This window comes from Pristiophorus japonicus, chromosome 20 (assembly GCF_044704955.1).
Source record: "Pristiophorus japonicus isolate sPriJap1 chromosome 20, sPriJap1.hap1, whole genome shotgun sequence".
NCBI classification, from domain to species: Eukaryota; Metazoa; Chordata; class Chondrichthyes; family Pristiophoridae; genus Pristiophorus; species Pristiophorus japonicus.
The window spans coordinates 19756847-19778909 of record NC_091996.1 but is presented as its reverse complement, the minus strand read 5'-3'; the positions used below and the strand labels follow the sequence as shown (position 1 = coordinate 19778909).

Here is a 22063-nt window from a genome sequence, read left to right as displayed (position 1 = left end):
TGAACTGAAAATTGAACAAACAGGCAATTAATATTAAGTAGGCCCCCATATAACAATTGATTGCAACTGAATCCCACAACTACACCCTTCTGTAGGTTGCAGTAATATAGCTGACCTGGCTCCAAAGTACGAGATTATAATTCTCCATTCTCAAAGGCTGTACTTGAAACTGGGATCTGTTTTATATGTCTACTCTTGTTATTTAATGAAGCAGTTTTACAAGTTAGCTAGTGTGTGAGGCAGTAAAGGCTGACAGAAGTGCCAGAGAGTTCATGCTGCAAGTGTGATTGTTGAAACAGTAAAATAGGAAACATTTTAACTGAACTGTGCAGCTTCTGCTTTGTTCCTTTCTTCCCTCTCTTGATCTGTCTATATCTAATATATCAATGTGCTACTCTTTAAATTTTGAAACGTGGATTTTTTTGTTGCATTATTGATTTGGTCTTTCATGGATTGAGAGGCTCCATTGCCCTCCAACATTCAGTTCGTGCATATGTATATTTTGATATACTACACATATTTTCCATGTATGAGGTTTGTCGATAGATTTCCCATCCTGTCAGAACTGGCGGACTGCAGCAGGGCTCCCACTTTGTAATCACAGCTCACTGCAGGCGTGTTAATGAGGCTGGGGTTTCAAATAGCCGAGCCTCATGCCGGCACGAATCTGGGGGCAGAGCAGCCACTCCGCCAACTTCGCACCCATTTAGGGTGTTATTTGCAAATCTTCCCCATTGATTCTGTAAAGAAAATCAAACCATCTATCTTAAAAATGTGTCTGTGTGACAGTGTCACGAATACAGTAGTGAATCTGTATTAATGTGATTGGTCCATATTAACCACATGACACCCCTGACCATTCAGATTCAGCCAAGTCCCCAGAACAACTGAGGCAGCCATTTTTCAAATGTCTACATTTTATTTTTCCTTTTCTAAATTAATTTTTAACGTTCGACCCTCTCTTTTTTCCCCTCCCCAGTGACTATGTCCTGACATGCTCCACCTCTCTACTATTGTCAACTAAACGTTCCCCTTTCCCTTTCCTCCAAGAACAGCTATAGGCTGAGATCCCAGCTCGCTATATCCACCATGATCTCGTCCTGACCTCCCTCTCATCTGACATAAATCCAACCTGGTGCCTTCCTACCTGTTTGACTCAGAGTGACATGTATTGTAGCAGCCAGTCTACAACTATCGCTTCCCAGTTCCCGTCACTGAACAAACTACTCGGAACAAAGGAACACTGCATGAGATTCTCCAGTATATTTACTTAACAATGTTTGAAAGAAAATACATTGTTCCCCCAACGTTTTTCAATCCTCTGTATAATTAAAATATAATTTAGTATATTCCGAGGCTCCAGTGTCACTTTGAATTGGCCCCTGCCTTGGATTAGAGGACAGAGCTGATAAAGCACGTGATGATAAAACACAATGGGATCTTAACTCATGATGGCTATTACTGAGCTGGTTGTACACCAATGATGGAAGGAAGTTGGCTGTGCAGTAAAAGGATGATCTGGTTTACTGTTGCAAAAAATCAAAAAGCAAGGTATTATTTAAATGGAGAAAGATTGCAAAGTGCCGCAGTACAGCGGGGCCTGGGGGTACTTGTGCATGAAACACAAAAGGATAGTATGCAGGCACAGCAAGTGATCTGGAAGGCCAATGGTATCTTGGCCTTTATTGCAAAGGGAATGGAGTATAAAAGCAGGGAAGTCTTGCTACAGCTATACAAGATATTGATGAGGCCACACCTAGAATACTGCGTGCAGTTTTGGTTTCCATATTTACGAAAGGATATACTTGCTTTGGAGGCAGTTCAGAGAAGGTTCACTAGGTTGATTCCGGGGATGAGGGGATTAACTTTTGAGGAAAGGTTGAGTAGGTTGGGCCTCTATTCATTGGAATTCAGAAGAATGAGAGGTGATCTTATCGAGACGTATAAGATTATGAGGGGGCTTGACAGGGTAGATGCAGAGAGGATGTTTCCACTGATGGGGGAGACTCGAACTAGAGGGCACGATCTTAGAATAAGGGGCCGCCCATTTAAAACAGAAATGAGGAGAAATTTTTTCTCTCAGGGTTGTATATCTGTAGAATTCGCTGTCTCAGAGAGCTGTGGAAGCTGGGACATTGAATAAATTTAAGACAGAAATAGACGGTTTCTTACTCGATAAGGGGTTATGGGGAGCGGGCGGGGAAGTGGAGCTGAGTCCATTATCAGATCAGCCATGATCTTATTGAATGGCGGAGCAGGCTCGAGGGGCCGTATGACCTACTCCTGTTTCTGTTTCTTATGTTCTTGTGTTCTACACACAGCCATTAGGAGTTAATATCTAAAGTCTAATTTTGGTAGACCTTTTTTTAGTCCGTAACATCAATTGTTAGCAAATATTAGTTAGCAAATCTCAGTATTCGTTACACGCCTTTTTTCAGGGTTGTGTGTGTTGTTTAGTTTTCCCTCCTCTGACTGAGGGCATGAGAGATGAAATAGGAGATGTGACAAAGCAATTTGGGCTGACTCCCTCGCTTAAGAAGTGACTTCATCTGGTCAGGCACTGTTTTACTTTTGGTGGGACACAGCTGAGATCTGGAGCTCCTTCTGTATATGGAATCAACTAACATTTTGTCTGTGAAAAAGAAGATTGTCCATTGCATTCATCACCAAAAAATATTTTTTGTGGGAAAATAATAATACTCGGACCCTTAAATATTCTCTGTTTTGTTTCTGTTTCATAGCGCAGTGATGGACCATATGCTGTGGTCGTCGTTCCAACCAGAGAGGTATGCTATTTGCAACAAAAGGTGTAAAAGTTATAAATAATTTGCTTTTAAATTTACTTGTGGATGGAATATATGGTATACATTTTAGTTACCCTCGCTCTGCATCAAGAACATAAGAAGCAGGAATAGGCCATAGGGCTCCTCGAGCCTTCTCCTCCATTCAATAAGATCATGGCTGATCATCGACCTCAACCCCACTTTCCCGCCTGATCTCCATATCCCTTGATTCCCCTAGACTCCAAAAATCTATCGATCTCAGCCTTGAATATACTCAAAGACTCAGCATCGACAGACCTCTGGGGCAGAGAATTCCAAAGATTCACAACCTTCTGAGTGAAGAAATTCCTCCTCATCTCTTTCTTAAGTGGCCTAACCCTTATCCTGAGACTGTGCCCCCTAGTTCTAGACACTCCAGCCAGGGGAAACAACCTCTCAGCATCTACCCTGTCAATCCCGTTCAGAATCCTGTATGTTTCAATGAGATCACCTCTCATTCTTCTAAACTCCAGAGAGTACAGGCCCATTCAACACAATCTCGCATCATAAGACATCCCTCTCATCCCAGGAATCAATCTAGTGAACCTTTGTTGCAACCCCTCCAAGGCAAGTATATTCTTCCTTAGATAAGGAGACCAAAACTCTGCATGGTACTCCAGGTGTGGTCTTACCAAGGTCCTGTATAATTGTAGCAAGACTTCCTTACTTTTATACTCCAACCCCCTTGCAATAACGGATAACATGCTATTTGCCTTCCTTATTGCTTGCTGCACCTGTATGCTAGCTTTCTGTGTTTCTAGCACAAGGACACACAAATCTCTCTGAAAATCAAGTACTACCAGGTCAGGTATAGCATGCACCGACTGTATCGCGATGCCTGCTTTACTCTAGCCTACAGTAAACCTGAACCCTAACCTCAGAACAGCACCCTAATGCACTACGGTGAGCTGTTCCACCTCTTGCATCTGCCTGAGTGAGATTGCCAATTGATGTCAAATACTGGGCAGTTTTGAGCTGTGTGCCTACACCCACCAGGAACTGGCTTCACAGCCATCAGAGAGAGGAGTTGTTCATGTCCTGCCATGACATCTCATCTCAGAAGGATGGTATGCTAACGCAAGAGTGACTGATGCTTTGTAATTGGGTATAACATGGAAAATTCTTTGATATCCAACACTCATCAAGAACAAATATTCACACATTAACGAAAAGCAGGATGCAATTTGCACATTCACAGAAATTGAACATCGATATTTTTTTTACTCTTTGTCAGCTGGCCCTGCAAAGCTTTGATACCGTACAGAAATTGATCAAGGTAAGAGAATCTCATCAGCAGTGAGAAATAATATTTGCATATTCCTTTCAAAATTGACTGTTGGAAATTTTCTTCAAAAGAAGACCTGGTTATGTGGCAATTAAGATATAGCATTTTAGAAAGTGCCAGAGTGAGGGGGGACTGAGAAAACGGAGTCATCTGTATTTCAGTTTTATGTTGAGTTGTTTTCCTTACTTATCTCCATACTAAGAGTTTAAAGTTTTACATATGACCGTAAGCTGACTGCACTTGAATTCAGCCTGTGAAGTATCATTGGCTGGTGGTACTGGTGAATCCTACAAAAGTGGATAGTACAACAACAACTTGTATTTATATAGCGCCTTTAACGTAGTGAAACATCCCAAAGGTTCACCGGGCTGATTGCAGGGATGGCAGGACTGACATGTGGGGGGAGACTGGATTGGCTGGGCCTGTGTTCACTGGAGTTTGGAGGGATGAGAGGGGATCTCATGGAAACATATGGAATTCTGACTGGACTGGACGGGTTGGATGCGGGATGAGTGTTCCCGGTGTTGGGGGGGGTCCAGAGCCAGGGACACGGTCTCGGGATGGGGGGTGGGCCATTTGGGACTGAGATGGGGAGAAACTTCTTCACTCACAGTTGTTGACCTGTGGAGTTCCCTGCCGCGGAGGGTTGTTGGGGCCAGTTCGTTGAATGTATCCGGGAGGGAGTTCGATGTGGCCCTTACGGCTAAGGGGATCAAGGGGTATGGAGAGAAAGCGGGAAAGGGGTACTGAGGTGAATGATCAGCCATGATCTTGTTGAATGGTGGTGCAGGCTCGAAGGGCCGAATGGCCTACTCCTGCACCTATTTTCTATGTTTCTATGCTTCACGTGTTATGAGATAAAAAATTTGACACAAAGCTGCATAAGTTGAAATTAGCACAGGTGACCAAAAGCTTGATCAAAGAGGTATGTTATAAGGAGCGCCTTGAAGGAGGAAAGAGAGGCAGAGAGGTTTAGGCAGGGAGTTCCAGAGCTTGGGGTCTAGGCAACAGAAGGCACGGCCACCAATGGTTGGGTGATTATAATCAGGGATGCTCGAGGGCAGAATTAGAAGAGCGCAGACATGTCGGGGGGAAGGGGAGGTGGCGGAGTTGTGGGACTGGAGGAGATTACAGACATAGGGATGGGTAAAGCCGTGGAGCGACTTGAAAATAAAGATGAGAATTTTGAACATAAGAAATAGGAGCAGGAGAAGGCCATTTAGCCCCTCGAGCCTGCTCCGCCATTTAATAAGATCATGGCTGATCTGATCTTGGGTTCAGCTCCACTTCCCTGCCGGCTCCCCATAATCCTTCACTCACTTATCACTCAAAAATTTGTCTATATCCACCTTAAATATATTCAATGACCCAGCCTCCACAGCTCTCTGCGGCAGAGAATTCCATAGATTTACAACTCCCTGAGAGAAGAAATTCCTCCTCATCTCAGTTCTAAATGGATGACCCCTTATTCTGAAACTATGCCCCTAGTTCTACATTTCCCCACGAGGGGAAACATCCTCTCTGCATCTACCTTGTCGAGCCCCCTCAGTATCTTTTATGTTTCAATAAGATCACCTCTCATTCTTCTAAACTCCAATGAGTATAGACCCAACCTATTCAATCTTTTTTCAGAAGTCAACCCCTTCATCTCAGGTATCAACCTAGTGAACCTTCTCTGAACTGCTTCCAATGCAAGTATATCCCTCCATAAATAAGGAGACCAAAACTGTATGCAGTACTCCAGGTGTGGCCTCACCAATACCCTGTACAGTTGTAGCAGGACTTCTCTGCTTTTATACTCTATCTCCCTTGCAATAAAGGCCATCATTCCATTTGCCTTCCTTGATTACTTGCTGTATCTGCATACTAACTTTTTGTGTTTCATGCACAAGGGCTCCCAGGTCCCTCTGTACTGCACCACTTTGCTATTTTTTTTCATTTAAATTATAATTTGCTTTTCTGTTTTTTCTGCCAAAGTGGATAACCTCACATTTTCCCACATTATGGGCCCAAGTTTCGGCCTCAGTTGCTTCTGATTTTTTGGAGCAACTGGTGTAGAACGGAGTATCTTAGAAATTCAAATTCTCGGCATTTAGTTTGCTCCAGTTCTAGTCAGTTAGAACAGTTTCACTTTGGAACAGAATTTTTTTTTCAAAAGGGGGCGTGTCCGGCCACTTACTCCTGTTTTCAAAGTTTTGGCAGTGAAAACTTACTCCAAACTAACTTAGAATGGAGTAAGTGAAGATTTTTGTACGCTCGGAAAAACCTTGTCTACACTTTAGAAAATCAGGCGTAGGTTACAAATCAGGTGTAGGGAATGGGGGGGTGGGGCGGTTGAAAGGGAAGTTTACAAACAGTAAACACTTCAGTTTTACAAATAAAGAGCCATCATCAATAATAAATGATAAAAACATCAATAAATCAACCAATAAATCAATCAAAAAAAATTAATAAATATATTTTTTTAAATCAATAAATAAAACATTTTCTACTTACCGACTGCAGCACCGGTAGCCCTCCAACAGCGTGCTGGGATGCCCCCCCCCCCCCCCAGTGTGTCTCTGTCAGTGTCTCTATCTCTCTGTCTGTCTGCCTGTGTGTGTGTCTCACTCTCTATCTGTCAGTGTCTGTGTTTTTGACAGCGAGGGGAGGGAGAGGTGGGGGGGGGGTAGAGGGAGAAAGGGGGGGGAGGAGAAGGGGAAGGGGGGGAGGAGAAGGGGAAGGGGGGAGGAGAAGGGGAAGGGGGGAGGAGAAGGGGAAAGGGGGAGGAGAAGGGGAAAGGGGTGGAGAGGAGAGGAGAAAGGGGAAAGGGGGGGAGAGGAGAAGGAAAGGGGGGGGGAAAGGAGAAGGGGGAGGGAGGCTGAACGGGCCGGGCCCAAGACTTCGGGCAGGGCCCGTCCCCAGCACCAGATTTACAGGTGGGTTGGGTCGGGTCTGGGGTCAGGAGCACGGGTCGGGTCGGGGCGGAGGGAGGTCGGGTCGGGTCCGGTCCGGGGTGGGGGGGAAGCGGGAGTCGAGTCGGGTCGGGAGGACGCAGGAGCTGGGCGTGGGAGGCAGCCTTATGCACGCAGCCCATTCGGCCAGGGCTAGGGGCTGCGTGCTTCGGGCCTCTCCCACACAGTTTTGAGCGCCTGAAGCTACTGCACATGCGCGCCCACTGTAGCGTGCATGTGCAGAGGTCCCGGCACCGTTTTCAGCGCAGGGACCTAGCTCCGCCTCCTACAGCTCGTGCTGTGCCGCGCCCGGCTACAGAGGACCTGCAGGGAGCCGGAGAATCTTAAGTTTTTTTCTCGGCGCACTTTGTGGCGTGAAAAACGGGCGTCCAGGTCGGGGCCGAAACTTGGGCCCTATACTCCTCCATCTGCCAAATGTTTCCCCACTCACTTAGCCTGTCTATATCCCTTTGCAGAATTTTTGTGTCCTCTTCATCTTTGGTTTCCTACCCATCTTTGTATCATCAGCAAACTTGGCTACATTGCACTCAGTCCCTTCATCCAAGTCATTAATATAGGTTGTAAATAGTTGAGGTCCCAGCACCAATCTCTGCAGCACCCCACTAGTTGCTATTTGCCAACCAGAAAATGACCCATTTATCCCGACTCTCTGTTTTCTGTTAGTTAGCCAATCCTCTATCCATGCTAATATATTACTCCCAACCCCGTGAATTTTTATCTTGTGCAATAACCTTATCAAATGCCTTCTGGAAATCCAAATACACCACATCTACTGGTTCCCCCTTATCCACCCTGCTCGTTACATCCTCAAAGAACTCCAGCAAATTTGTCAAACATAATTTCCCTTTCATGCTGACTCTGCTTGACTGTATTATGCTATTCCAAATGTCCCGCTACTATTTCCTTAATAATTGATTCCACCATTTTCCCAACGACAAATGTTAGGCTAACTGGTCTATAATTTCCTGCTTTTTGTCTGCCTCCTTTTTAAAATGGGGACGTTATATTTGCGGTTTTCCAATCCGCTGGGACCTCTCCAGAATCCAGGGAATTTTGGTAGATTACAACTAATGCATTCACTATCTCTGCAGCCACTTCTTTAAGACACTCGGATGCAAGCCATCAGGTCCCGGGGACTCATCCACTTTAGTCCCATTATTTTACCGAGTACTTTTTCTTTCGTGATAGTGATTATTTTAAGTTCCTCCCTCCCAATAGTCCCTTGATTATCCATTATTGGGATGTTTTTAGTCTCTTCTACCATGAAGACTGATACAATATATTTGTTCAAAGTCTCTGCCATTTCCCTGTTCCTCATTATTAATTCCCCAGTCTCATCCTCTAAGGGACCAACGTTTACTTTAGCTACTCTGTTCCTTTTTATAGACCTATAGAAGCTCTTACTATCTGTTTTTATATTTCTTGCTAGTTTGCTCTCATAATCTATCTTCCCTCTCTCTATTATTTTTTAGTCCCTTTCTGTTTTTTTTTAATTTCCCAATCCTCTGGCCTCCCACTAATCTTGGCCACTTTGTATGCCATTGTTTTCAATTTGATACCATCCTTTACTTCCTTAGTTAGCCACGGATGGTTCTCCTTTCTCTTAAACTCTTTCCTTCTCACTAGAATATATTTTTGTTGAGTGTTATGAAATATCTCCTTAAATGTCTGCGACTGCTTATCAACCGTCTTACACTTTAATCTATTTTCCCAGTCCACTTTCGGCAACTCTGCCTTCAAACCTTTATAATTGCCTTTATTTAAGATCAAGACACTGGTTTGAGATCCAACTTTCTTACCCGCCAACTGAATTTGAAATTCAACCATGCGATGATCACTCTTACCTAGAGGATTCTTTACTATGAGATCATTTATTAATCCTGTCTCATTACACAGTACCAGATCCAAGGTAGCCTGCTCCCTGGTTGGTTCCACAATGTACTGTTCAAGGAAACCATCCCGGATACACTCTGACCTCTTCCTCAAGGCTACCTTGGCCAATTTCATTTGTCCAATCAATATGAAAATTAAAATCGCCAATGATTATTGCTGTACCTTTCTTACAAGCCTCCATTATTTCTTGATTTATACTCTGTCCAACAGTATAGCGACTGTTAGGGGGCTTATAGACTACGCCCACCAGTGACTTCTTCCGCTTATTATTTTTTATCTCTACCCAAACTGATTCTACATCTTGATCTTCTGAGCCAATATCGTTTCTCACTAACGCACCGATCTCATCTTTTATTAACAGAACTACCCACCTTCTTTTCCTTTCTGTCTATCCTTCCGAATTGTCAAATACCCCTGAATATTCATTTCCCAGTCTTGGTCACCTTGCAACCATGTCTCTATAATGGCTATCAGATCATACCCATTTATATCTATTTGTGCCGTCAAACTCATCTATCTTGTTACAAATGCTGCGCGCATTCAGATTAAGAGCTTTTAATTTTGTCTTTTTACCATTTTCCCCTGCTTTGACCCCACTTTCTGATGCGCACTTATTTTTATACATTCTGTCCCTTCCTGTCACACTCTGGTTATCATTTTCCCCCACCGCTACCTTGCGCTATTGCCTCTCCTTGCTCTTTGACTTTTTTAATCTCTGCTCACCTGAACCCTCCCCCTCACTATTTAGAAATAGGCAAAGAAAATCTGACCTTGTGCATCTTTGCAATTTTCTTCTACAACCATCATGCTATAATTTATCTTTTATCTGGTGAAATGGCTGTGTCTTTATTGATGTAATAAGGTCATTCTCGGTGCCCATGAAAATCATTATGCAAACAGTGCCATCCTTTGTGGCTGTTTCTATCATAATTGCAATAGGAGCTAACATTCAAAGAGATACATAATTTAATACTGGCTCCATTCTGGTTTTGTTTCTTTGACTCTTGACCTCTACTGGTTATCGTCTGACATCAGTGTGATATTCTGAACAATTGCAGATCCCTGATGGCTTAATAGATTAAAAAATGTACTACCCAATGAGCTACTTAGCCAAACGGACCACCAAAGTTTCAAGTTTGATTCAACCAGGGCAGTAATTGGGGCATTATTAAAATCATCAAATTATAGAAATTTCCAGCTCAAAAGAGGCCCGTTTTTGAAAAAGCAGTCGTGCTTAGTCCCACATTCCCGCTTTTTCTCCGTAACCCTGTAAGTTTCTCATCCTCAAGTACCTGCCTGTAGTGGAGTATTACAAAGATACTCGACACAAGTCTGTTTTGGAGAAAAGAATCGTTTATTAAGTACTCGATCGAGGGAGAGACAGCTTCTACATGTGTTCAGTAACTCGGTGACCCAAACTAGCTGTTCTATCCAAACAATAGTCGGGTTACTGTTTTTATACAGTCAAAATACATACAAAATCATGAAGTTCCGTGCGGAGGCTTTCCATTTGTTGTTTCCCTGCCGCGTCACACAATTTTCGCCTAACTACTATGATTACAAATATTAATTGGTTAATACAATTATATTGACAGCAAACTTCGTTACCTCCCCTGTGCGCCTTTTATCTGATAAGTTATGTGCCACATCATTCTCAGGTCTGCGAACTCTTCTTCTCTTGGCCTAACTGCTTTCAACCAGTTGAGATGTTCTTCAATCGTCTTTTGTTTCCTGTAATCTCTTATCACCCCATGTGACCTAGCCTTGGAGTGTATTTTTCTCAACTGTCTGGTTTATACTGTGATAAGATGATCTATCTTTGTGAGAGTTCCAGATCCCGACAACTCACTGAGTGAAAGAATTCTCCTCAACTCCCTTCTAGATCTTTGGCAATGATTTGAATCTATGACCTCTGGTTATTGACCCACTCGCCAGAGGGAATAATTTTTCTCTATTCACTCCATCAAAACCTCTCATCATCTTGAAAACCTCTATTGGGTCACCTCTTGACCTCTTTCCAAGGAGAACAGTCCTAACTTTTCCAACTTCTCCTCATAACTGAAGTCCCTCATCCCTGGTAACATCCTGATAAACCTCCTCTACCCTTTCGAAGGCCTTTACATCTTTCCTGAAGTGTGATGCCCAGAATTATGGCTTAACCAATGTCTGTAAAAATTTATCATTAGTTCTTTATTTTTGTACTCTGCCATTATTTATAAGACCAGTGCCAGTGAAGCGGACAAAACCAGATTGTACAGTTCGTGTTCTTATTTGAGCAGTTATATCAATTTCTTTTTACTGAATAGCCATTTACATGGATTGTACCAGGAGTGCTGATGGGAGGAGAAAAACGAAAATCTGAGAAAGCCAGGTATGTCCAGTCCGATCGGTGAAGTGAATAGAAAAAAGCAAAGTAAACATGAACTTGCTGAGTAAACCACAGTCTTCGGATCCTATTTCAAAGGTGTTGATGGAACAATTAGTATGACTAATTGGATAGCTCTTTCAAAGAGCCAGCACAGGCACAATGGGCCGAATGGCTTCCTCCTTTGCTGTATGGTTCTAACAGTCTCTCAACTCATTAGTTGAGTTAACTTTTCACATTTTACTCCTGTCCTTAATTTGCAGTTATTAGAAATATATATTAGAAATAGAGAAAAGAGAAGAATTAAAGAAACAGCCACATAGTATTTGTAGTAAATGCCCTAGATCTTGCCCCCTCTATGTGTTGTAACTTTGACATTGAACTGTTGGAACAAGTTTGCCACCTTTTTCTATTGAGGCTCATTTCTTGCTCTGTTATTGGACATTCACAATAGCACACCATCAAATGAAAATTGTTGGCCTTGAAAGAAAGAAAGACTTTAGGAAAAGGGGAGGTGCAAAGAGACCTGCGTGTCATGGTACATCAGTCATTGAAGGTTGGCATGCAGGTACAGCAGGCGGTTAAGAAAGCAAATGGCATGTTGGCCTTCATAGCGAGGGGATTTGAGTACAAGGGCAGGGAGGTGTTGCTACAATTGTACAGGGCCTTGGTGAGGCCACACCTGGAGTATTGTGCACAGTTTTGGTCTCCTAACCTGAGGAAGGACATTCTTGCTATTGAGGGAGTGCAGCGAAGGTTCACCAGACTGATTCCCGGGATGGCGGGACTGACCTATCAAGAAAGACTGGATCAACTGGGCTTGTATTCACTGGAGTTCAGAAGAATGAGAGGGGACCTCATAGAAACGTTTAAAATTCTGACGGGGTTAGACAGGTTAGATGCAGGAAGAATGTTCCCAATGTTGGGGAAGTCCAGAACCAGGGGACACAGTCTAAGGATAAGGGGGAAGCCATTTAGGACCGAGATGAGGAGGAATTTCTTCACCCAGAGAGTGGTGAACCTGTGGAATTCTCTACCATAGAAAGTTGTTGAGGCCAATTCACTAAATATATTCAAAAAGGAGTTCGATGAAGTCCTTACTACTAGGGGGATCAAGGGGTATGGTGAGAAAGCAGGAATGGGGTAGTGAAGTTGCATGTTCAGCCATGAACTCATTGAATGGCGGTGCAGGCTAGAAGGGCCGAATGGCCTACTCCTGCACCTATTTTCTATGTTTCTATGTTTATGTCTCGCCATTCACGACCACCGAACGTCTCAAATCGCTTTACAGCCAATGAAGTACTTTTGGAATGTAGTCACTGTTGTGTAGTCACTGTTGTAATGTGGGAAACACGGCAGCTAATTTGCACACAGCAAGCTTCCACAAACAGCAATGTGATAATGACCAGCTAATCTGTTTTTTTTGTTATGTTGATTGATCGACAAATATTGGCCAGAGCAACGGGGATAACTCCCCTGATCTTCTTTGAAATAGTGCCATGGAATCTTTTACGTCCACTTGAGAGAGCAGACAGGGCCTCAGTTTAACGTCTCATCTGGAAGACGGCACCTCCGACAGTGTAGCACTCCCTCAGCACTGCATTGCACTGGCGTGTCGGGCTGGATTTATGTGCTCAAGTCCCTGGAGTGGGACTTGAACTGACAACCTTCTGACTCAGAGGGGAGTGTGCTACCCACTGAGCCACAGCTGACACTGAGATTAGTGAGACTAGAGCATCAAAAACTGCAACCTTAAAGTACTTAAAGAAAGCAGTATCACAGAATAAAAAGAGCAAGTTGATAATTTATTGGCATTTTGGAGATTCATTTTCTATATTGAAAATTACTCCTTTATTCAACTAAATGGCTTCTTTATGGAATGAGTTAAACATGATACAGTACAATACAAGTTGTATATGAGTGTACATGTGCGCATGCAACATGAAATTGTTCTACATTGGTGTGTCAGCATATTGTTGCATTTTTATTGTAGGAAGTGTACTGTCAGCTGGACCTACTTCTTGGAGTGAAAAGATTATGGATTCAAGTCCCATTCCTAGACCTGAGCATGACCCTTCAGTGCAGTACTGAGGGACTGCAGCATTGTCAAAGGTGCCGTCCTTCAGATGTTAAACCCCGGCTCTGTCTGCCAGTTCCAGTGTTCCAGGTGGACATTAAAAGATCCCATTGCGCTATTTGAAGAAAATCAAGTAATTCTCCCCGCATCCTCCCTTAACAGTACTCAAAACAGATTAACTGGTTATTTTCGTTGTTTGCAGGATTTAGCCACGCACAAAATAGTTGCTGGTTTTGCCTATTTAACAGTCAAAGTAATTCACTGTGCATACAGTGCTTCGTGAAGTATCTGAGGCTATATAAATGCAGATTTCTCTTTTTTTAAGATTTGTCTTTTCTTGTTCCAGGTTACGTAAAGGTATAAATATTCTTATATCGACTCCTGGGCGACTGGTGGACCACATAAAAAACACAAAGAATATTTGTTTTACCCGTGTACAATGGCTTATTATTGATGAAGCTGACAGGTGAATGAGCGTGTGTGAGTGTGTGTAGTTCAGTAAGATTTTTGTAACTCGTGGCTGAGTGAGGTTTGAGTTTCTGCGTTAAACTAAAATTGGGTTTCAAGTTCTCTCTTTTCATCACCATCATGCGCTATTCTTTGTTTGAAATAGTGGTTAATAGACCTGATGCCAGTTCAGTGCCATTATAACCTGTCACAAGGAGATTTGTCGAGTTGTGTTCTTGGATTGGGAAAAGCATCTGAATCTCTGTCTTTCTTTCTGGTACCTGTAACATTAAAAGATAGCAGGAATAATGTTTGCCACAGTAGAACTAAATTAAAGCTATAATTAAAGTTTTTTTTTCGACTTCTGCAATAATGTTTTGCAACCACTAGATGTCTCTATTGTACTTTACAGTGCCTCATCACAGCAAATTTGAGAAAAGCATTTTTGTGGAGGGAGGTGGGTTAGCCAAATTATGTGAATTGAACTGAGGGAGGTTGCAAACCAGTTTTCAGTCATGATGCTCTGAATTTCTGGGTCTTACTTACAGTCTTAACTAACGTCTGGTGATCGGGAGTAACATTGGGCTCCATCTAACATCAAGTCATTTAATATCTTAGTGAGACCACAAAAAATAATTCTTATAAAGAATAGTATTTGTGACTGTTTTTTCTCTCTCTGAACAGATTGTTGGACCTGGGTTTTGAGAAGGATGTCACTATGATACTGAATGCTCTAAATGCAGCACATGAAAAAAGGCAAAACGTTCTCCTCTCTGCCACCCTAACAGACGGTGAGTCTTTGGTTCCTGGTGAATAAATATATCTTTTTTTTTAAAAGGGGGTTTCTATTCTGCTGTTGTACAGCCATTAAAACACCAGCCTCCGATGCTAGCTTTAGTCCCAGGACTGCTTGAAATTTGAATCTGCCATCCACATGTTATGAATTTTGCTTCTTTCATGGTCGCTGGGTCAAAATCCTGGAAATCCCTAGCTAACAGCACTGTCGGGAGTACCTTCACCACACAAACTGCAGAAGTTCAAGAATAAGGCCACCACCATCTCCTTCTCAACAGCAACTATGGATGGGCGATAAATGCTGATTTTTCTAGTGACGACCATATCCCCAGAATGAATAAAAAAATAAATTTCAGTCTTTGGGACGGCCCAAATTGACTGAAGTCTTTTCCGGTCGGACTTTCCTATGTGAAACACACCAACAGCAGTGTACGGTGAAATCTGTTAAAACGCCATATGACTCTCCACCATGCCTTTTGGTTTTAAAAGCTTTATGTTAAACCAAAATTAATGAATTTTAAAAAATGCAAGCTGAAGCTGAATGAAAGTTGTATAATTCTGTTCAGTTCTAGGCTGCTATTGTTTTCAGTACCATTTTTTTCAGGGGCTGTGCAGGCCTCCTTTGCCTCTTAGCACTCCTTTTCAAGAATAATATTTGGCAGCATTAATGAAATTGTGCACATCACAGATAATCTAAAACAAAGGTGAACATTTTCTCCTAAACGCTCTGTGCTTCTACCCCAGGAGTGAATCGATTAGCTGGGATCAGTTTAAAAGAGCCAGTCAATATACACATCACAGAAACAGACCAGTCCAAGCCTGTCTTCGCAACAAAAGGGGTGAAGATCGAGCAGGACAATATCAAGAAAGATGCAGAATGCTATTCAATTCCAGAACAACTTCAACAGTTTATGGTGCTGGTTCCCAGCAAACTGCGTCTGGTTACACTTTCCGCATTCATACTCCAAAAATGCAAAGTAAGAAATGACTCTGAATATGATTGTGCAGTGGTTGTGTTACTGGACTAGTAATTCAGAAGCTTGGACTAATGATCATAGAATCATAGAAATTTACTGCACAGAAGGAGGCCATTTGGCCCATCGTGTCTGTGCCAGTCGAAATGGGGCTATCCAGCTTAATCCCACTTTCCAGTTTCTGGTCTATAGCCTTTAGGTTACGGCACTTCAAGTGCATATCCAGGTACTTTTTAACTGCAATGAGGGTTTCTGTCTCCAACACCCTTTCAGGCAATGAGTTCCAGACCTTCACCACTCTCTGGGTGAAAAAGAATTCTCAACTCCCCTCTAATCCTCTCAATTACTTTAAATCTATACCCCCTGGTTATTGGCCTCTCTGCTAAGGGAAATAGATCCTGCCTATCCACTCTATCTAGGCCCCATATAATTTTATACATCTCAATGAAATCTCCCCTCGGCCTCCTCTGTTCCAAAGAAAACAACCCCAGCCTTTCCAGGCTTTCCTCATAGCTAAAATTCTCCAGTCAAGGCAACATCCTCGTAAATCTCTTCTGTACCCTCTCTAATGCAATTACATCTTTCCTGTAATGTGGTGACCAGAACTGCACGTAGTACTCTAGCTGTGGCCTATAGTGTTTTATACAGTTCTAGCATAACCTCCCTGCCCTTATATTCTATGCCTCCACTAATAAAGGAAAGTATCCTCTCTGCCTTCTCAACCGCCTTATCTACCTGTCCTGCTACCTTCAGGGATCTGTGGACATGCACTCCAAGGTCCCTCTGTTCCTCTGATCAAGACTTCAAATTCCACCATGACAGTTTGAGAATTTGAATTCAGTTGGAGGGTGAGCATTAAAAAGATCATTCTTGTCTTGCATTTAATTCATTTTGTCCAATTTAAAACAGACTAAACTAAGACTCAATCCTAAGATTGTTCCTCCTAAGAACAAAAGACCATTCATTGTTGCATTCCCGTGTGTAGTATTTCCACTCCTAACAATTGTGAATGATTAATGGAGCTCCTTTTACTTCCGACCCTGCCACATGTCTTGATAATTCTTTCTATTCTTTACAGTTTGAAAAGAATCAGAAAATGATCATATTTTTCTCCAGTTGTGAGTCTGTGGAATTTCACTACACCCTTTTCACAAACGCCCTTACTCCATATTCCAACAGCAAGACGCTAAAACAATTACCTTTCTCAGCTTGTAAGATGCTGTTTCTGCGATTGCATGGGAACATGGAACAGGAGGTGAGTGTGCTTTTATTTGTGTTGAGGCTTGAAGGAACTGACACCTGACATTAGGAAATGATTTTCCATTTGCCTGCTCCGATTCCCCACTATCCAACACCACTCGGTAACCCTGGCAGTTTCCGCAACCTCTGCCTGTGCTACTCTTCAAACAGCTGCTCAGGGGTGTGCAGGACTGCCATGGCTGATTCTACTATTTATCACCCAGACTGCGTGGGTGAGATCAGAAACGCTCCATGTGGGGAACTGCAGGAAAGGAGCACCATGGTACTGCATGCAAAGTGCATCAGCAGGCCGCCAGACAGCCATTGGATCTCACTTAAATGGTTGCGGAAACTCCCCAGTCGATGAGACTCGCTGGTTGTTGGCTAGGCTGTTCGAGAGAATACCTTGGAGTATTGCAGAGCTCTAACTCCTGACAGGTGAAGAAATTCATTGTGGGAGGAAGGGGATGTGGAACCGCCCTATCCCACCAGACAAGAAGTTTTATTTTGAATTTGCCATTATTGCTGCAGCCTGTGTAAGAAGCTATAGCATGGCTTTAAACTGTGTGACGTTCAACACTTCTAGATGTGACCTGAGACGTTTCTATTGTGCTCTGAGGACCAGAGCTTTTGGCAGCATTTGTAGCCTTGTCATTTGGAAAGCTCAAATGGTTGCCTATGAATGTGGCTGCCCATAGGCAATTACATGTATTTAAAAAAACACACAAATGTTCTGGGGTAATCGGCATTTAAAATCCTGAGATTTCCATCCGGGAAATGCAAATATAAAATCCTAGCCATTGACTGACTGTTAGCGAGTCAAAGGGAGGAAGGGAAAATTGGCTGGAGAATGGTCCACATACCTGCCTTACTGGAACAGAACTGCCCTACCTCTGTGATTGAGGAAGATGGTGTGGATATGGAGAAAGGAGAAAATAGTTTTTCATTTTAGTAAAACAAACCTGCACTGACAGCTTTGATACCCATTGTAACTATTGCAGTTCATGAGTCAGAGCAGGCCGGGTATGTAGGCCGCACACACCCTGACCAGCTGTTATCTAGCAACACAAAGATTAAGTGGATGGGTGTCAGGGGAGGAATTTTAATGTTTATTACCCTGAGTATAATTAGTGCATTATGTCTTCAAATTAGAGCTTCAATGGAGCTAAATAGCATACCCCATATGGTACTGCTGAGCGGATGCACTGCTGCATTTCAGATACAGTGAGATTCCTCTTGCTGTCATTGTCTGTTGTCACTTGCTGCTTACCAATACTTATTTCTAAGTTGCCCCATCTTTTCAATCTATCCCCACTACCAGAAGAATGTCACTGTCATTTCCATGCATTGGCTTTTTTTCTGGACCATTTTCAAGCGTGTTAAAAATGCACGTTTTATCATTTTCTTAGCCCAGTAATCAGATGGAGGTGTTCGCGACTTTGTTGAAATGGGAACTGTGAATCGCGCTCCCACAACTTGCCAGGTGATTTGATTTGTGATGGTGATTATATTTCAGAATGGTTCATTTGTATTATTCTATCGGGGAAACCACAAGGAGTCTACTCTCCCCGTTAGAACTGAACGTTGGTGCCTAATATAGGAATGCACTGTACACTATTGCACGCTCTGATCATGGTACTAGTGTCTGCTTCTTTTATCTTGCAGGCACGGAAGCAAGTTTTTCTAGAGTTTTCACAATCAAAAATGGGTGTCCTTCTCTGCACTGTGAGTACACCTCTGAAAGGGGAGTTTGGGACAAGGGGACATGACCTTAAAATCAGAGCCAGGAGCGACGTTAGGAAACGCATCTTCACGCAAAGGGCATTGAGAGTGTGAAGCACTCTCCCACAAAAAGCAGTAGATGCAAGCTCAATTAATCATTTAAAATCTGAGTTTAATAGTTTTACTAGACAAGGGTATTAAGGGATATGGAGGTGAATAAATGGAGTTAGGATACAGATCAGCCACGATCTCATTGAAAGGCGGAAGAAGCTCGAGGGGCTGAATGGCCTACTCCTGTTCCTATGTTCCTAAAAGAATGGAGAAACTCTAATTCTTTAGATTATTTTTGACTAGTAAAGTGAAAATCATTCTCCCAGTGGCTTATACAAAACATCTTTCGGTGAATCTGCATGGTTTTCTCTGAATATTTGGCTAATCCTTGTTCTTTTTCTGTGCTTCAGTTTTTCTCTTGTTTCCTGTTTTTCCCTTCCTTCCTGTTTTTCCCTTACAGTGCTCCTTTTATTCTGATGGTTTCTGTTTTCCCTTCACGTGTTTTGTTTTTTTGCCCCTCTGCACTTCTGTCTTCCCAGGTGTCTCCTGACATATTTGTTTCCTGACTAACATCATTAACCCTTTGAGCAACAAAAGCTAATTAAAGCTTTCAAAATAACAAGTGATAGCTTTTCCACAATTAAGAATAAAACTCAAGACTGATTGGCTGATGCAATGGGTATGGATACACAAAACAAAATGTCCATAATCTAGCACCAAAGTTGGCAATCACACTCTGAGGCCACAAGGATGTTTCGTGAGGGATGAGGACAAATTCACACTTGTGAGGTAGTGTATACAGGGAAGCTTTATTCTGTCTCTGCGCAATAGAGTTCATTCAATATCAAGTGTTTTGAGACATAGTTCCTTTCTCAGCTTTCAGATATGTAAGTTTTACATAACATTTACAGCACAAAAACAGGCCATTCAGCCCAACTGGTCTGTGCCGGTTTTTATGCTCCACTTGAGCCTCCTCCCACCCTACTTAATCTAATCCTATCAACATATCCTTCTATTCCTTCCTCATGTACTGAACTAGCTCCCCCTTAAATGCATCTATAATATTCGCCTCAACTACTCTATGTGATAACAAGTTCCACGTTCTAACCACTCTCTAGATAAAGAAATTTCCTTTCTGTCTGATTTCCTTTACTGTTTTACTTTGTTCTCCAGTTGCCGGAAACACTTACATTTATTGTCCTGAAAAGGTGGTGGGGGGGGGCGATAGTTTTTAAAATGCCACATCAGAGGGTAATAATGGGAATTTGACTGGAGCTATACATAGGCCTGATCAGGTTGGTTCCTGTCCCTGACATACATTAGTGAAATAATGCGTTTTTTTTATAACAATCATGGTTCATTATTAATTCCAGCCCGCAAATGGGTCGATGGGTGTTTTTGTGACTGGAAGGCTGTTTCCAATGGTGTTCCGCAGGGCTCTGTACTAAGTCCCTTGCTTTTTGTGGTATATATCAATGATTTAGACTTGAATGTAGGGGGTATGATTAAAAAGTTTGCAGATGATACAAAAATTGGCCATGTAGTTGATAATGAAGAAGAAAGCTGTAGACTGCAGGAAGAACACAGTGAACTGGTCAGGTGGGCAGAACAGTGGCAAATGGAATTCAATCCGGAGAAATGTGAGGCAATGTATTTGGGGAGGGCTAACAAGGCAAGGGAATGCACAATAAATGGTAGGACACCGAGAAGTGTAGAGGAACAGAGGGACCTTGGAATGCATGTCCACAGTTCCCCGAAGGTAGCAGGACAGGCAGAAGATAGCAGGACAGGCAGATACAGTGGTTAAGAAGGCATATGGGACATTTGGCATTTATTGAAGGCATAGATTGAGGGAGGTTATGCTTAAACTGTATAAAACACTAGTTAGGCCACAACTCGAGTACTGCATGCAGTTCTGGTCACCACATTACAGGAAAGATGTGACTGCACTAGAGAGGGTACAGAGGAGAACTACGAGAATGTTGCCTGGACTGGAGAATTTTAGCTATGAGGAAAGATTGGATAGGCTGTGTTTATTTTCTTTAGAACAGAGGAGGCTGAGGGGAGACCTGATTCAGGTATATAAAATTATGAGGGGCCTAGATAGAATGGAAAGGAAGGACCTATTTCCCTTAGCAGAGGGGTCAACAACCAGGGGACATAGGTTTAAAGTAACTGGTAGGAGGTTTAGAGGGGATTTGAGGGGAATTTTTTCACCCAAAGGGTGGTGGGAGGTCTGGAACTCTACCTGAAAGGGTGGTAGAGGCAGAAACCCTCACCACATTTAAAAAGTACTTGGGTGTGCACTTGAAATGCTGTAACCTACAAGGCTATGGACCAAGAGCTGGAAAGTGGGATTAGCACCAAGCTGTTGTCAGCAGCGCTGTGCTGAGCGTGGCATTGAGTATCATGCCCCGCTACTGGCACACCACATTTTTTTGGCTCTCGCCAGGCGCTAAATTTTCTTTTAATTCGAACTGTGCGCCCAAAACTGGGCGTGGGGCAATTTCGCCTCCTTGGAGTTTTGGAACTAAATATAAACCTTGTTAAAATAGTTTATTAAATGTTTCAGTTACTATTGTGCCATGAATCCAGAAGTTCAACCAGCTCTACAACCAGCACTAAATTAGTTAGATTTGGGGTTTGATAAAATAAATTCCTGTTCAGAGAATCTCCAGTATGCCAGCCAGGTAGCTTGTGGGCCAGCATGAATATAGTAGCAATGTGTTCTATTTTTTAACTCTGGAATAACATAATTTACTTAACTCTTCCACCATGTAAACAGTATATAATATATTATAACCCCATACTAAGCTATGAAATAAGGAGCTAGCAGTGTTTTTCTATTGACGAACAGCAATGAAATGAAGTATGACCCTAAGTTTAGGATTTCTTATTGAGTTAGCAACCTATATAGGTATAATTAATGATGGGTCTACAAGATTGTACTTGTGGTTAGATACTGGAAAATTTTTACCATAGTCTATATGAAGCTTTTTTTATTTGTTCTTGGGATGTGGGCATCGCTGGCCAGGCCAGCACTTATTACCCATTCCTAGTTGCCCTTGAGGAGGTGTGGTGGGCCACCTTCAGAGGATGGCTAGTCTGGCAGAGTATAGGTGCATTTAGTTTGAGACTGGTAGCTGCAGATCAGGTAGCAGTCAGGCAGGGCCATGTTTGCATTGCTTGTCTGCTGCCTGGTTAGTTAGCACAATTAAAAATTTAAATGCTTTGAAAGCAGAGAAGGGAGAATCTCTGACCTTTTCAATATTTAAGTTGTGGTCGGATAGGTTTTAAAAAGTGCCCAGAGAATTCGGTAATTTCCTTGAGAAATTTATAAACTAGGTTTGGCACCATACTGGATTTACACAGCATGTGACGTCGAACCAAAGCAGTGCAAGGCTAGCCCCTTCGGGGTATCTCGCTCCACTTCACTGTG

At 42.6% G+C, this 22063-nt stretch overlaps 1 protein-coding gene across 1 annotated transcript in view; it reads left to right on the top strand.

Moving 5' to 3' along the window:
* Positions 1-22063, top strand: part of ddx31 (DEAD (Asp-Glu-Ala-Asp) box polypeptide 31) — a 120088-nt gene that overhangs the window by 17411 nt on the left and 80614 nt on the right. Inside the window, exons 7-14 of the mRNA XM_070863375.1 lie at positions 2742-2786; positions 4057-4098; positions 11261-11325; positions 13743-13862; positions 14528-14634; positions 15383-15615; positions 16691-16867; positions 18517-18576. Coding sequence (XP_070719476.1) covers positions 2742-2786; positions 4057-4098; positions 11261-11325; positions 13743-13862; positions 14528-14634; positions 15383-15615; positions 16691-16867; positions 18517-18576 — 849 coding nt within the window. The remainder of the gene's footprint in view (positions 1-2741; positions 2787-4056; positions 4099-11260; positions 11326-13742; positions 13863-14527; positions 14635-15382; positions 15616-16690; positions 16868-18516; positions 18577-22063) is intronic.